At 43.0% G+C, this 17,013-nt stretch overlaps 2 protein-coding genes across 8 annotated transcripts in view; one reads left to right on the plus strand and one right to left on the minus strand.

Moving 5' to 3' along the window:
• CCDC33 (coiled-coil domain containing 33) overlaps nucleotides 1–11,108 on the minus strand; it is a 100,683-nt gene extending 89,575 nt beyond the window's left edge. For 4 of the 6 annotated variants that reach the window (XM_039337558.1, XM_039337559.1, XM_039337560.1 and 1 more), the window contains exons 1-3: nucleotides 10,313–11,108; nucleotides 7,486–7,964; nucleotides 5,932–6,156 (exon numbers count right to left, since the gene is read on the minus strand). In XM_039337558.1, coding sequence (XP_039193492.1) covers nucleotides 5,932–6,156; nucleotides 7,486–7,964; nucleotides 10,313–10,622 — 1,014 coding nt within the window. In that variant the 5' untranslated portion in view covers nucleotides 10,623–11,108. The remainder of the gene's footprint in view (nucleotides 1–5,931; nucleotides 6,157–7,485; nucleotides 7,965–10,312) is intronic. The other 2 variants (XM_039337557.1, XM_039337561.1) reach the window with 2 other exon arrangements.
• Nucleotides 11,109–11,303: 195 nt separating this feature from the next.
• Nucleotides 11,304–17,013, plus strand: part of STRA6 (signaling receptor and transporter of retinol STRA6) — a 29,284-nt gene continuing 23,574 nt past the window's right edge. Inside the window, exon 1 of one of the 2 annotated variants that reach the window (XM_039337565.1) lies at nucleotides 11,304–11,468. The gene's annotated coding sequence lies outside the window, so the exon portion shown is untranslated. Of the gene's footprint in view, nucleotides 11,469–12,000; nucleotides 12,393–17,013 lie in introns of those variants that run through there. The other variant, XM_039337564.1, reaches the window with a different exon arrangement.

The following is a 17,013-nucleotide window of genomic DNA, read 5'->3' on the forward strand; positions in this document are numbered from 1 at the left end:
TTTCTCGGGAATGAACCCAGAAAAAAAATGCACGTTGAATTTCTCAAGATTTGCAAAAAAAAAAAAAAAAAGTAAAGGAGAAGACCAAGCCTTGCTTTGGAAGATGGTTTATGAATGATAGTAATAATAATAATAATAATAATAATAATAATAATAATAATAATAATAACAACAACAACAACAACAACAACAACAACAATAGTTATTGTTGTTGTTGTTGTTGTTATTATTATTATTATTATTATTTGCCTGTAAACAAAAACTGGTGGGATCATAAAATAGAGTTTGTCATAGAAAATGATAAAATTAAACTGCTCTGGGACTTCAGAATTCAAACAGACAAGCACCTGCAACATAACACCCCAGACTTAACAATTGTCGATAAGAAGACAAAAAAGTCTGGATAGTGGATGTGGCAGTGCCTGGAGATAGCAAAATAGAAGAGAAAGAACTGGAGAAGATAACAAAATACAAAGACCTACAAATAGAAATAGAAAGACTGTGGCAAAAGCAAGCAAGGGTAGTACCAATAGTGATAGGCTCCTTGGGTGCAATCCAAAAACAACTGGAGCACCACTTGAACACCATTGGCATTGACAAATTCACTATTAGTCAATTGCAAAAGGTGGCCTTACTAGGAACTGCTTCCATCCTGCGACGATATCTGTAATACCATCAAACATCCACATCTGCCTATCCCAGGTCCTGGGTAAGGACTCGATAGGTAGACAAAATGCCAAATCCAGTCTGAACATCTGGCTGACTGTGCGATGATCCATAATAATAATAATATAAAGTTGGACGGAACTTTGAAGGTCTTTTCCATGGCTAAGCAAGACAGTTGATATGTGAGTTTTGCCCCATTATGCATCCCTTTTTTGCCACAGTTCTTAAGTGGATCACTGCAGTTGTTAAATTAGTAACACGGCCGTTAAGGGACTCTGGCTTCCCCATTGACTTTGCTTGTCAGAAGGTCACAAAACGGGATCACGTGACCCCGGGACTCTGCAACCGTCATTAATACAAGTCAGTTGCCAAGCATCCAAATTTTGATCACGTGACTGCAGGAATACTGCAATGGTTCTAAGTGTGAAAAATAGTCCCGTGTCGCTTTTTTTCAGTGCCATTGTAACTTCGAACAGTCACTAAATCAGTGGTTCTCAACCTTTTTAATGCCGCGACCCCCAACCGGTCGTAAGTCGAGGACTACTCAACCAGTCGTAAGTCGAGGACTACTCAACTGGTGCAGCACCGTTTGCAGAATGGGACTTTTGGCAGGCTCAGCAGGGCAGAGACAGCCTGGACAATTCCTATTGGCTTTTGAAAGCCAAGAGAATTAGACTCTATTCAAGATAGTCTATTCTATTGGCTTTCAAAAGCCAATAGAATAAAAAGGAGGAGCACAGCTAAGGAAAAGGGGGAAAAAATGGCGGTGTTGTTTGGCGACCCCCGTGAAATGGTCGTTCGACCTCAAATGGGGTCCCGACCCACAGGTTGAGAACCACTGCACTAAATGAACGTAAGTCGAGGACTACCTGTATTAGGGCAAACCCATTAGAAAGAAGCAAGATTTTAGTCCTGATGGCACAAAACTCTCGTGCCACAATTTAATCTATTCCAGTGTGCAGAAGGGTTAGGATAAGATGTCTTTGCTTCACGCTCAAGTTCTCTTGTGCATCGTAATAACCGACTCATTTCAAATGTCTTTTCCACAAGTGGCGCCTTTGCAACCAGCTCAGCCTCCCTGCTCATGCCTGTAAATACATTATCTGGACATATTTGATGAAGAATTTTAAAAAAAAATTGTTAGCCCTTGCTCTCCCCGCCTCAGCTGCGGCTTTCGCTAATCCCTTTCTAATTCCCCTCTGCAGCACATTCTGGTCCAGGACCTCAGATTCCTAGCACATACTATGAATTCCCCATGAAAAGCTTGAGACCGTCGGATCCCCGTGACCAACCAAACCAGGGAACAGCACAAAGAGCTGCATTGCAGACACGGGCGAAGGATCGGGGCCCTGCATTTAGCCGGGATAAAGAGGTGGCGATGGATCCATTTGTGTGTAGTTCTGCTTTTCTGCCACACTGGATGTCTTCCTACCTTGAACCATCAACCTGCTTGTCCATGGAGATTCTCAGTCATCCAGGTCATGGTTGTCCCAAAGGTGCTTTTTCAAAAGGCAGCTGGTCTTTCTTGGTTTTTGTTTTTGTTTTCCTTGAAAACCTTTCGTTTCTCATCCGAGAAGCGTCTTCATTTCTGAACTGAAGAACTGAAGAACTCAAGAAGCTTCTTAGATGAGAAGCAAAACATTTTCAAGGGGAAAAAAAAAACAAGAAAGTCCAATTGCCTTTTGAAAAAGCACCCTGTGGGACATCAACCTGCTTACTTCCACATTTGACCTCCATGGCATTGTTTAGAAGTTGGTCAATTACTGCACAACCAGTTGCCCAGAAATTCCTCATCCATCATTCTGTCTTTTCTATCTCCTGGAGTTTTCAAAGGTGACCTCTTTCCACTCCTGTGGGGTTTAACCCCTCTGGAGCCACAGGTTGCTTTTCCAAGCTGGTCCATGTACTTTTCTCTCCTTCTGCACAAAAGAAGGATCAACAAGGAGATCTGAAGACAACATGAAGTTAATTCTAGGTCAAGCCAAATCATTGTTGGAGATGTTTACCATGAACGTAAAAAGGGTTTGCTAGTAAATTCCTACCGTGCTTTTCTGGAGATTGAGTTTGATTGAGTTTTCTTCAAACAAAGAGGCGAGAACAAAGACTTTCAGCCCTTCAGATTATAATCTGTTTGTTGAGCTGGTTTTGCAATTCTCTCTTTCCTGGAAAGCATTTTATTTTTCTTTTCTTTCATTATTACACCTATTTTCTCCTCCTTCCTTTTTATTTTCGCACTTAGTAGTGACAGAGTCATCTTGCCACTTTCAGTGTCTTAATTTAGATCATGTTCTCATCAAATACTCCTAATATTTGAAACTGATATGCATCTGGAGGGAAGGGAATTTTTTTTTAATAAAAGACAAGACGAAAAAAGGTATGTCTGGAGAAATACCTGTTCCAACACTGTACTTTTCACCGAAACTCATTAAAGCCTCCACCATGATCCAGGATCTTTTGCTCTGATTTTTTTTCCCAATTTCAAAATGTTTCCAAATGTGTTATCTTTTGTACTTCAAAAACATTATTCCAAACCCTCCAATCTCCAGGATGAGAAAGAAAGAAAGAAAGAAAGAAAGAAAGAAAGAAAGAAAGAAAGAAAGAAAGAAAGAAAGAGGGAGGGAGGGAGGGAGGGAGGGAAGGAAGGAAGGAAGGAAGGAAGGAAGGAAGGAAGGAAGGAAGGAAGGAAGGAAGGAAGGAAGGAAGGAAGGAAGGAAAAGACATTCCCTACTTCACATGAGTATTTTTGGTCAAAAAGATTTTTCTCATACAATAATTGCAAAACTCAGGGTTAAGTGACTGAAGTGTTTTTACTTGTTTGGTTTTGTTTGTTCTTCGGCTGAAAAACCCCAAATAAATTAAAGAAGAATCTATAATTGTTTGCATTTTATGACTGGCATGTGATATCACAAATTACCGACTTTGGAGTTTTATTGCACATGGATGCCTTCATAAGAGCTGACTTAAAATGTCTCGTCTTGACAAACACACCACTGGTTTCATTGCTCCCCAAAGATAAATCTTTTTTTCAAACCATGATCATTTTATTGTAATTTAGACCTTTTAAGTTAATTTATCTGACAATTCAATCGTATCTTATAGGTTTTGAACCGAAGATGGATATTGAAGCTGATGTACTCTGAAAATTGGTAATTTGGATGAGAATTAGAGTGAGACAATTGTTGGTGCTGCCATTGATCAAAATGTCTTCCCTTGTAAATCTAGGGCTCCTATTTGGTCATTTTTGATCTTAGCAACTTGAAGATGTGTGGACTTCCACTCCCAGAATTCACCAGCCATACAATTTATACATTCCCAAATACTTCTCCCAGTATGTAGAAGTAATAATTCATATTAGCCAAAGGCGGAGACAGAAGCAGGGGCAAAGAATTATTATTTATCCTATGGCACATTCACATCACACCTCGATAAAAATATAAGAGACAAAAAGACAAAACATGAAATATAAAATCTAAAATACTATGGAGGAGGAAGAGGAGGAGGAGGAAGAGGGAAAGGACAAGGAGGAGGAGGAGAAGAAGAGGAAGGAGAAGAAGAAGAAGAAGAAGAAGAAGAAGAAGAAGAAGAAGAAGAAGAAGAAGAAGAAGAAGAAGAAGAAGAAGAAGAAGAAGAAGAAGAAGAAGAAGAAGAAGAAGAAGAAGAAGAAAAAATAATTTAAAACATCATTGCTAACTTCAGCTTCACATCTCCTAAAACAGTGCTCTAAACATAGGAAGTGGGTGCTAATTTAAGAAAAAGATGTTACCCTTTCTGCAGCTAGGAAAAACAAAAGAGCGAAGAAGCTGAAGGCAAAGACAGAACAAGAATTATTTACAATGGTGGAACTAACTGGCCTTATTAAAAGTTAAAAAAAAAAAAAGAAGTTGCCATGTAGATCATTGCCCCAATATGGGGACTGCGCCATCAGAGGCTAATCCACAGACTTTAAGAAACATGTGTATGCTTTTGTCCATGCTCAGCCATCCAGCAATGAGCTCACAATCAGTGTCACTCTTATAAAAGCAGAACAAGACCATATTTTCATTCACCATCAGGCAAGATTCTCGTCACCCATTCTTTGAGCTGAAATTTATCAATCCCCTTTCAAAAGGACCCCGTAAAACATCTAAGAGCAAACATCAAAATAGAGGCTAACATATAACTTTGAATATGTAAATATTTAAATTAAAAATCCCAAAATTATAGCAGTAACAGACAGTTTTAAACTATGGCTATAAAGCAAGGCTTTCACTAATAAATGAATACATTTAGAGTTTTTAATTGTTTTCTACAAGGTCTATTGGCTTGTTTTATCTGCCAAACTCTATTGTTGTTGTTGTTGTTGTTGTTGTTGCTAAACTTCTTGATTATATCCGTGCTTGCTGTTTAGGACTTTGAGCGGTCATAAATATTACAATTACCATTAAAATAATGGCAAATATTTAAATATGGATGTCTGTCAATTTTAACACATTTAGAGCCAGTGGAATGTTTTGTAGCCATCTCATCTAGAAGATGTCAAAGCAAAGAAGATTTTGGTGGATCTGTATTTTTGGACAAGAATTAGACTACATTAAAGTCTGACATTCTTCATCTCTTGGCTCCAATTTGATGTTATTAACCATGAAGCCAGTTCAAGCAATATTCTTTTTCGGATGCAGATCACAGCCTCAGAATGAAAACCATCAAGTGAACTTAAAATTCAAGGGAATAAAATAATAAAATAAATAATAAAATAAAATAATATATATATAATATATAAAATATAAAGACTGTGCATATCCTTCAAAAATTCTCCAGAGAATTTGTCTGCTACTCATTAAAGCACCAGTCTGTTCCTCAGCTTGTGTTCCACCTAAGAAAAAATAAATAAACTACACAATGACTTTCTGATCAGGCGCTGACTCCTTTTGCTTTCCAGCCCCAGAAAACATTTCCATTTTGAAAACACTTCTGCAAGTCTCTGGAAGCCATCCTTGGCACCTTTTGGGTTAAACCCAGGCCCAGGTAACAAAAAGATTTCTGAAAGAGCCACCGGCTGACTTTAGCAATGACTAGAATACACTGTGGAGGACTTACAAAGCTCTCAGTAGAAGGAATTAAACCTGCCCTTGAATACACACAAAAATCAAACTAACAAATTCATGGCACTTTAACCAAGAAGGAGCAGCTTCTGGACCTTGCTAACTTAACCTTGTTTGGACCCAGATAAAGAGAAGCAGGCAAAAGTTGCATTTTCACAGTTGACTGTGCAGATATTTGACTTACCAGCAGTCCTAAGAAAGATGCTAGCTTTGGGACATCTCCTGGAGAAGGCAGATGGAGACTAGCATCGCTTGGCAACTGCTTTGGCAAAGCTGGTGCAAGCGAAGAAGAGGAGGAGGAGGAGGATGAAGAAGAAGCTGCTAAGATGGATTGTTCTTCTTCTGAAAAGTCTTGAATGTCTTCATCGGGGACTTCTTTCTGGGACTCCAGCAGGCTGTATGGTGAGCGCTAAGAAGAGAGAAAGGGTATCTGGCTGAGGAAGTCCGTAAAGATAAAATGGCTGCCACAATCCCACCATTGAATCCCTTGGGGCAGTGTTTCTCAATCTTGGAAACTTGAAGATGGGTGGACTGCAACTCCTAGACTTCCCCAAGCCATATGAATCGGGAAATTGGGCCAATATGAAACCTCACTCCCTACTGGCACTGATGATGTTACCTAGTTTGGTAATGAAATGTCTGCAAGAGAACACCCAAGCACAGGGGGCACCAAAGATGCTTCTATTTTTAATTCTAAGGTTGCACGAACAGAATCTTTGAAGACCGAAAGTATTTCTTTCCTCCTTTCCTTTGACTCTCCAGAAAACTGGAGAGGATGCTGTAGGAGATGACCAGGCAGAGCCAGAGGGAGAGGTCAAATGCATCATCAGTCTCGAGTTCCTTCATGCCCATAAGACAGGGGTGTCAAACTCAATTTCACTGAAGGCCGCATCAGCATTGCGGTTGCCCTGGGAGGGCCGGGTGGGTGTGGCCAGAGTGGGTGCAGCCTACTGGGTGAGCTTGCCCCGTTCTACATCATTCGCATCAAGGGTGCCTATGGGGGCCTGGGCAGGAGTGGGACAGATCTGAGGATCTCTGGCAGAAGGGGGTGGGATCAGGGCAAGTTGCCAAGGCATGGTCCACCGGGACAAGTGCCAAGATGGCCACCACAAAATTGTACATTGGCTCCCAGCCGCCAGGGCCAGCGCCAAGGCAGCGGGGGCCGTTCCCTCACTGTTTCCAGGATGGCTTCACGGGCCACATGAAACCACTTCGCGGGCCACATCCGGGCCCCGGGCCTTGTGTTTGACATGTCTGCCATAAGAGATCTAAGTCCAGCCCACCTTGAATTCCTTCTATTCTTAATTCCCACTAATTTCCTTTAACCGTTAGTAGTCCAGATTCTTGTAGAGAGTTTAAGCATGCAATAAATCTTTATACACATTTGAATTGCCTGGATTTCCTGACTTCCTTGGTGCTTGACAGATCCTTTCTGAAACATTTCTGTGGGCTGAGCCACCTTTTACCCACCGGTGGTCCCTTTGCAGCCCTCCCTTCTATTTCCCAAGGCCATTCCCACATCCCTTAGAAGTTCTTAACTGGCCTACACCCAATTCATTCTATTTGCTTCTCCAAGACCAACCATGATGCATTCATTCATTCCATTGGACAGCCAAGCTTTCTCTCCCAAAGGAGAGGAAAACCACCCCTTTGATCCACTTGCATTCACTTCCCCCCCCCGACGGGAAATAAAATAAAATGAAATTCAGAATAACCCTGATACTCAAACACGCCTTACCCCACGAACATGGGATTCTGCAGTCAGTGACAGCTGAGATGGTCGTTCAGATGCACTGCCTGGGGCCCTCTCTGGCTGGACCCCCAACAACTGTAAAGGTGCCAGATAAGAGCTTCCCAGCTCCGCCTGTGTCTTATCTTCCTTGCGGGGGACCAAAGGAGAAAGATGGCGTGGCGTAATGGGTATCTCCCTCTTGGCTCCAGGTCGGTGTTCATGGAACGATACTGTGTAAGCCAACCTTCCACAATGCATGGTCAAGTCATCGCTACCAGCCCGGAGCAGCACCATAATATCACTATAGCGGTATAAATCTTCATCCTTGCTAGCAAAGAGGTTCATTCTAGGCTGGTTAGTGCGGGGGTAAATAGCAAAGAAAGCTTCCCCCGTCTTCACGCTGGTCTTCAGCAACAAGGACCCACGCTGGCGTAAAGCTTCAATCCGCAGCCGAGCATCGTGGTTTTTATCATTTTTGCAGAAACCTACATTTTAAAAAAAAAGGGTGGGGGAGAAAATAATCCGTTAGTGCAAGTGGAAGATTGAGCTATTGGAACAGTTTGCCTTCAGAAGTTGTGGATGCTTCATCCCTGGCATTGTTTGGTATAGGGTCTTCTGCTTGAGTGAGGGGTTGGACTAGACCTCCAATCTCCCTTCCAGCTCTGTTTTGATTGATCAGATTGTGGGAGCCCCCTTTGTGCCTTCTGTAAGGCTTTCTCCCACTTTTATATACAGTATATACAATTGGATTAAGTGAATTCTCCTTTTGCTCCCATTCTCCTTCATTTAAATTCCTTTATTGCAATAACGTAGGCATCCACCCATCTCACAGTGAGGACTCTTGTCACTGAAAGCACCTTTATTCTTCTCTTTAGTCAGCCTGGCCCCCTAAAATAGCTACAAGAAGGACCCAGGAGGATGAGCAGTGTGTGATCCATCCAGTGGTGGGATTCAAATAGGTGAACAATCAGTTCTCTGTGTGGATGCCACTTCCGGAAGTCCATTCTGGGCCTGGGCAACAAAAAATTAGCTACCGGTTCTACCAAACTGGTGCAAACCGGCTGAATCCCACCACTGGATCCACCCCTACCCTCAGGCTAAATACACAGCACAGAAGAAAAGCGGGATAGAAATTAACAAAGCTAGTTCAGGCAGTCCTTGACTGGAGATATGTTTCAGGTAGCCTGATGGAAGCCAAAGGCAGGTGACCTTTCAGCCAAAAAGTGGAATAACCTGATTTTTCTTCTTTGTCTCTGTTACAGAGTTTGCCAATAGCAGGATCCAATTTGAGTCAGTCACCGGGACCAATGGTTTATTTTTCCAAGTTTCTTCCCATCCTCAGGGAACGTCTCTCTCTCTCCAGGATGTGTTCATCATAGAAATACAACACGTAGAACAGCCCAGTGTACACATTCTGGAGAGAGAAAAGTTCCCTGAGGATGGACTCCAACACAAGCCCAAAGCTTGGAAGAAGAATAAACTTTCGGTCCTGGTGACCAACTCAAATTGGATCCTGCAACATTATCCTGGGACACCTGTATTTGCCTTCATTTGCCCAAAGCTTCTGCAAGGATGGCGCAGTCGTTAAAGTGCAGCGTTGCAGGCTAACTCTACCCACAGTCTGGAGTTCGATACTGACAAGGCTCAAGGTTGACTCAGCCTTCCATGCTTCCGAGGTTGGTAAATTGAGGATCCAGATTGTTGGGGGCAAATATATTGATTCTGTAAAGAGGGCTGTAAAGCTCTGGTATTTAGTCAAGAAAAAATAAAGGTGAATGCCAAGATAAAATCGTATTGTGTTTTTGAGCTTTTTTCATGTGGGAGAATGTGTGTATGTGTGTGTGTGTTTGTCTTCAAGTCGATCGATCTTGGCTATTGCTTGACAAGTCCCTGCAGTTTTCTTGGCAGGATTTTTAAGAAGTAGTTTGGACTTGTCCTCTTTCTAGGGATGAATTTGGCAGCACTAGAACTCAGCCTCCTGGTTTCTACCCTAGTGCCTTTAACCTTTATACCATTATACTGGCTTTGTGTACCCAGAATTTGCCATCTTCTTTTGAATGGCAGCTCCTTGGGGCTCCATTTCTTCTCTGCCCTGATTTATGGACGGGGTTTTTTTTTTTTGGGAGGCATCTAGTAGCCTCTATGGGAAATTGGGTAAGTCAACCAGGTGCATTTATGTTCCAAGGCAGGACTAGAATGCATATATGTCCTGGTTTCAAGTTGCAATGCCTTTAACCACTACATCAAACTGTCTATTTTTATGATAGTATGATACCCTTTTAGTGTTTACTTAATCAAGATTATGTGTTTTTTTTATCATAGAATATAGAATAATAAGATTGGAAGGGACCTTGGAGGTCTTCTAGTAGTCCCACACCCTGTATCTTGTTTGGCTTTGGTGTATAATCAATCAAGAAAGGCAGGGGGGAGGAGGAGGAGAAGGAGGAGGAAGAGGAGGAGGAGGAGGAGGAGGAAGAGGAGGAGGAGGAGGAGGAGGAAGAAGAAGAGAAAGAGGAGGAGGAGGAAGAGGAAGAGAAAGAGAAAGAGGAGGAGGAAGAGAAAGAGAAAGAGGAAGAGAAAGAGAAAGAGGAAGAGGAGGAAGAGGAAGAGGAAGAGGAGGAGGAAGAAGAAGAAAGGAGGAGACCCTAGGTCTGTAATGCAATCTTCCAGTCTTCATGCTCCTTAATCCCAGACTTCACAGAGCATCAAAATCCTGTGGCACCTTGGTTTTACAATGCTACCCTTCAGATTGCTCCCTTCTTCAAATCCCCCATGCCCCTTAGTCCCCTAAAAGTGGATTCTGCCGCCTTTCCATCTTTCCCCTCCTCTTTACCTTTGGGCAGGATGAAGAGAAACCTCCGCTTCTCAAACAGGTAGACTTCGCTGAGGTTAGTCTGCTCCACCACGTCGGTGGTGGCCGTGTTGGTGTGAAGCACTTCTCCTTCATTTACTCGCAGCTGCACCCCAGATTCAGACCCCTCCACCAGAGGATTTTCTGCAGTCAACCGCAGGGCATACCTCCCTACCTCATTAAATTGCACGCTCTCCAGCTGAAAGTCAAGATCCAGAATCTTCTCCTCGGCCTTCAGGCGGGATTTCTGCAAGGTGGCTGGGACACGGGGCTCCCCTGCTTTTCCAGCCATAGCCAGGAGAACCCCAAAGATGAAGAAAGAACTCCAAAGAAGTATGGATAGTCCGAACTAGTAGTCAATGATTTCACCCACCAGATTAGTAGCACGGTGTCTACATTCCAAACAGGAGGTGGTGTTGAGTCAGTGGAGATGGTACCATCACTGAAGAGCTGCAGTTGTGTAATACAGCCTTGACCTCTCAGCCACAGGGATGGACACTACGTGGAAAAGGATTTGTTTCCATACATACCTTGGCCCTGTCCGAAGCAGCCCATAACAGTCTTCTAAAGACCAGGTCTTCTACTCACTCCTCCATGGGTGTGATGCTACTCATCACTCGCTGTTTCCGAGGACCGTGCTCAGGCTGAAGACCAAGGGATGAAACCCCTTCTTGAATGGGAGCAAACTTTGGAGAATTGACTCCGGGTCCAGGGAGAAAACGTTCTCTACAAGCCCCAAAGGAAGAAAGTGACAAGGTGTAGACAGGAACAAAAGCTGTGCTCCTTCCATTTGTTTGCACGAAGCCATGGCAACTGGACACAAGGTGTTGTGCCTGCCCTTGGATAAATGAGGCCAAGCTTGAGCTTTTCTCTAACAGGAAGAAAAAGGGGGAGGGAGAAAAATGCTCTGTGTGAACCTGCCCCAGAGATTGGACTCCAAAAGTGGCCACGGATGGTTGTTTGTCTCATAGCAAAATGAATTGCTTTGGTTTATTTATTCTTTTAGCAAACGGGCCAAATTTACACCGATCTTTCTGCAAAGCGTAAATTGTTTTTATTTCAGGAGCGAGAACCTTATCCAGAACCAGGTCCCATGTTCTCTGCAGCCACTTTAGACTCAGCCTTCCATCCTTCCGGGGTAGGTAAAATGAGGACCCAGATTGTTGGGGGCAATGTAAATATATATATACATTGCTTACTGGTGTACACCGCTTAGAGAGTGCTCGCACTTAAAGCGGTATATAAGACTCATAAATAAGATAAAATAAATAAAGATGAGTGGGAGCTGAAGCCCACCCATCTGAAAGTTGTCAAGGTTGAGTGATACGTCTAAGGACAGGTCTGATCCTGCTCGTGATTAGATATTTATTTACGGTGTTTGGCCCAAAGAAACTTCGATATAAGACGAGAATCTTGAGGTGGGAACTGTCTAGCAAAGCTTCTAATCCAATCCTAGATGTTCCAGGATTGAAGAAGAGGTGAGAAAATGCGAGGAGGGGGAAACCTTCTATTTGGCTGTGGTTCCAACACTAGGCTAGATAAATCCCCCCCCTTCCCGCCAGGCGGGTTGTTTTCAATTTCTGAGCCCCAGGCTGGCCCCAAGCCAAGCCCTCTTAACGGTAGAGGGGGTAAAGTTCCTTGGGACGAAGAAATTCTTCCTCTCTACTGTGAGTTCAACTTTACCTTTAAGTTCCAAGGCTGGTTCACCTCTGCCGTTCTTCTGATTGGATTTAGGGAGTTCTGGCGCAGCTGCCTGCAGCTGGGATTTTCAAGAATTCCCTTTCTCACCCCTAGACAATTAAGTCTTGAGATAGCATCATAGGAGGATCTCCCAGGGGTGTGGAGGTGGAGATACCATTGTCCCAGAAAAAGATCAGATCTGCAGATTGGTGTGGCTTGCCTCTTTGGACCCCCCGGAGAGTTTGAATCAGAGTTTTATTTTTATTTTTTATTATTATTTATTGTCTACCTGCTGTGGAGAAGTTGGTGTTTGGATTTGGGATTTGGGTGTTTGTCTGGTGCTCAGCCTGGTCAGGCTTTTGGAAATTTTGCACGGCTCAAGGTAATGTTCTACTTTTACAAGCTTCTCTCTCTCTATTGTTGTGTTTTTCTATGCCAGTAACCTTTAGCCCTGCTAATTGCTGAACAAGTTCCCTTTGGAAAAAATAAAAAAAGAATTCTTAAAGTCCTACCGCAATCCTGATCAAACCATACCATTGTTAAGGTTGAATTTTTGCCCAGATATACAAAAAAAAAAGGCCTTATTTCTAAGGGAAGCAACGTTAGAGGTAAAAGAAACGTGATTTTTTCCTCTCCTAAATAATCATTAGAATTCTTTCTTTGTTAATTAGCAAGAGAAACCAACTTCTAATAAAAAGGTCTTTCTCCTCCTCCCCACCTCCTCCTCCTCCTCCTCCTCCTCCTCCTCCTCTTCTTCTTCTTCTTCTTCTTCTTCTTCTTCTTCTTCTTCTTCTTCTTCTTCTTCTTCTTCTTATTCTTCTTCTTCTTCTTCTTCTTCTTCTTCTTCTTCTTCTTCTTCTTCTTCTTCTTCTTCTTCTTCTTCTTCTTCTTCTTCTTCTTCTTCTTCAATAAATCAATCAAGAATAATAGCCTCTCTCTCCCCCAGCAAGGTTTTTCTTAGCAACACAATTCTTCACAAGAAGAAAGGTGGTGATTGTATAGTGGGGGTTCCCTCCCTCCCCAAGTCTGCATTCTTTTAAAAAAAATGATCACGAGGGAGTCTTTACCTTGCCAGTTCCCAGCCTGTTTCCCTCGGTTTAATAGAGGTGCTTATGTTAAATCTACAAGCAGTTGAAAAGACAGATGCTTTGTTTCCTTTCATTTTACACTTTGCCAGCTTTATAGCCGGTTTTTTTTTTTTTTGCTTAGCCTGCATTGTTGTCTCGGTAGGGGGAAAAAAAATATTCCAAGGGCCCAGGAAAGCTGCTTACAATAGAGGAGGTGAAAAAGGTATTTTATCAAGAGGCCATTGGCATTATAAAAAAGAAAAAAGAAATCTTTAATCACCCTGATTTTCAGAGCAAACGAGGCATCTAATTGTGACACGGCTTTGATTGCTTTTCCTTTTTAATAAAAAGAAGAATTTATGATCCCTCCAGGTCACATTTGCTCACTGGTTGGAAGTGAATTATACGGTGTCTTTTTAAAAAAAAAAAAAAAAAAAAACCAGACCTTCCATCTTGGCTCTGAAATTCTGAGGTGATGGATCGATCAAGATTTTTATAGCTCTTTTAAGAAATGATAAACGGAAATCAGGGCCAGGCGCTATGCTCAACCCAAGGTTTGCAATTGGATTGAGTCGCTCTGAGATTGACAAGTTTGAGTTTCTCCTTTCCCAAAGAATCCTTGAATCTTTCCTAGCTATTTTGTGAGGGTTTTCGTAGGTCCCAATCTGCTTCCCTGCCTCCATGGACCAACCTCATGCTTCCTGAGTGTTTGCTTTCCCCACCGATCAAGTTACACTTGTAACTCTGGCTGAGACTATTAAACATCACAATGAAGCCTTGAGTAAGAGCAGAACTAGGGTGACGTGGTACCACTCTTCCAATATCTGAGGGGCAGCCACAGAAAAGAGGGGGGGGATTGACCTATTCCAGCAGGACAAGAAATAATGGGTGGAAGCTCCTTCAAAAGCGATCCAACCCAGAACTAAGGAGAAATTTCCTGACAGTGAGAACAATCAGTGGAACGACTTGCTCCAGAAGTTGTGGGTGCTCCATCACTGGAAGCAGGGGTTGGATTAGAAGACTTCCAAGATCCCTTCCAACTGTGTTATTCTGTGTTGTGTAAGTTGCTGAGGAGAAATCCTGGGTCCTGGGAAAAGGGACCTTCAAACCCCTCCCAAAGGGACCTCCAGGAGATTGATTAAACCTGAATCATGATGGGAAGGCTGTAATTTACATCTGTGTGTGGTTGGCTTGTTGACCTCGTGAAAGACGACTAAGAAGTTTTTTCCCCGCCCCTTCCTTTGATCTCCTTAAACCATGAGGTATCCTTTTGTATCAGGACTTCAATGTTCCGAGTCATTACAGGCTGTAATCATCACTGATGTTTATTTGCTAAAGGATGAGCAAGTAGGCTAGAAGTTGAGTAATAGCAAGAAAATTATTTACAAGAAGGTAGGCCCTCCTCCCAGCTTTTCTCTCTTCCTCCAAAGGACTAAAAAAAAAAAAGATTTTACAAACTCTTCGGAAACAGTTTGGCTGAACAGCTCTCCAAAAAAACCAAGACAGTGTGTGGTGTAGTTCTCAAGGTACATAATTTCATATTGGAGAAGGAGATTGAAAAATGTGATTTTGGGATATGTCTCAGGCATCCAATCTCTCTAAGCTGGTGTTTCTCAACCGTGGCAACTTTTAAGATGTGTGGACTTCAACTCCCAAAATTCCCTAGTCAACCATGTTGGCTAGTAAAGTCCACATGTCCACATGACTTAAAAGTTGTCAAAGCTGAGAAACACTGCTCCAAGTTAATGGTGTCTTCAGAAGTATTGGGGATACCTGGATTGGTTGACCATGAAATCATAGCTGAGTTCACAAATTGTTGGGCTGTACTTTAAACATTGGCCAGGTCCATCCTTCCCATTACAGACAGTTTTATTTATTATCTGAGTTTGGCTGAAAAATGCAGATGTTGGTCTTGCATAAGTCACCTTAGAAATTCTACACATCAGCTGGAAAACTCTACACATGAACCACTTCACTATCTACAAACCCCAATGACTACATTCACATTTCATTCTAAACCATCAAACCATTACTTACGGCAATGTGAGTCTATGGGTTTACCCCTAATACTCAATAACTAAATACTTGTTGAGTAAGTCATTGCAGCATGAACCATCTGTGACGCTTAACCTATAACCCATGACTTATAAGCCACAATGGACTGAGTTCTCCATGATCATGCCAAGACTTGGCCATAATCGAGCATCGACATTAGAACTTTTCATGACTAGCCAACCCAGATTGTGGATCTAGCCTGGCTCTTTTATCCAGGCTTGCACTTCTGACTTCTTCTTCTTTAGTTCATCTCTTAAACATTAATTTTGTTGAGTATTTCTCCCCAAATTTGCTAGGTGGGGAAGGGATCTAGAGCACTAAAAGGCTTGGAAGCAGAAGATAACAATCGGCCTTATTCGTTTGAACTCTGATGCTGGTGGAATTTGTGAGGATTGCCTGCTGCAATCTCACACATTTGCAATTGCCTCGCTGTGAGTTGACACCTGTACAAACAGCTCTGCCGGAAGTAACCTCACTGGGATGAAGCAAAGGGCATTTCAAAAGCCATCAGGAAACCTCCCAGTGCAAAGTTGTTTTGAAAACAGCAGGGCTGGTCTGTCTGATGAAAAAAAATATCTCTCACATTTAACAGACTAATGGAATTGGAAGGGACCTTGGAGGTCTTCTAGTCCAACCCCTGCTCAAGCAGGAGATCCTATACCGTTTCAGACAAATGGCTGTCCAGTCTCTTCTTAAAAACATCAAGTGTTAGAGCATTGCTCCATTCACCGCTTCTGGAGACAGGTTGTTCCACTAGTTAATTGTTCTAACTGTCAGGAAGTTTCTCCTTAGTTCTAGGTTGCTTCTCTCCTTGACTAGTTTCCATCCGTTGCTTCTTGTCTTGCCTTCAGGGGCTTTAGAGAATAGGTTGACCCCCTCCTCTTCTTTGTGGCAGCCCCTCAAATATTGGAACACGGCTATCATGTCCCCCCCCCCTTGTCCTTCTGGCAACTCGGAGCAGAGCTCAACTGAATGAAATCAACTCCCACTCAGTAAATTCCACAGCTCTTCCGGAAACTGATCTCTTATCATTTTGATTAAAAGCCGCATGCTGTACGCTCAATTCCCCCTTCTCTCCCATCCCCTCGACCTTCCCCGTTTCCCTCTCGCTCTATTTATTTGGGCAAGAGGCAAAAAAACGTTCCCCAGGGAGTGATAAAGAATGAGAAATGAATAATATTTATTGCAGTCATCAATCTCTCCCTGTGCTGTCTCCCCATCGAAGCCTTGTGGCTTTCCCCAGTGGAGGTCAGGCAGAGGAGCAAAGAGATCAGGTTTAGGGTGAAACTGAGGTGGGGCTGAAACGCCAGGCTGCAACACAGCACAAGTCTTCTCATCTTGGTGGTGTGTTCTGTCTTTCATCTTGGCTGCCCGTTGGGAGTCTAGAATTTCCATCGGGCTCCCTGTGTCTCCTAGGACGAGCAGAATACATTGGGAGACAGCAGCTATGTGCTATCCTCTAGCTCAGTGGTGGCGAACCTATGGCACGGGTGCCAGAGGCGGCACTCCGAGCCCTCTCTGTGGGCACGCGCACCGTCACCCCAGTCCTTGGCCTTCAGCTGGGTTTTATAAAACCTTTTCGCTTTAGGCCTCCGCCGCTGTGTGCAAAAAAAAAAATTCAATCAGTCAATTTCAACTTCTCGCGGGGGAAAAAAAAGATCTTGCAAAGTTGGAATTGATAGATTGAACTTTTTAGTCCCACCAGTCTGCCATTACTACCACAGCCATGCCCACCCAATGGGCCACGCCCACCCAATGGGCCATGCCCACCCGGCACTCGACGATGCATAAGTGGGTTTTGGGTTGCAGTTTGGGCACTCGGTCTCTAAAAGGTTCGCCATCACTGCGAACCTTTTATAGTTTATTCCCTTTGGCCTCCAT

This window comes from Crotalus tigris, unplaced genomic scaffold (assembly GCF_016545835.1).
Source record: "Crotalus tigris isolate CLP2741 ecotype Arizona unplaced genomic scaffold, ASM1654583v1 scf7180000017683.1919423, whole genome shotgun sequence".
Taxonomy (NCBI): Eukaryota; Metazoa; Chordata; class Lepidosauria; order Squamata; family Viperidae; genus Crotalus; species Crotalus tigris.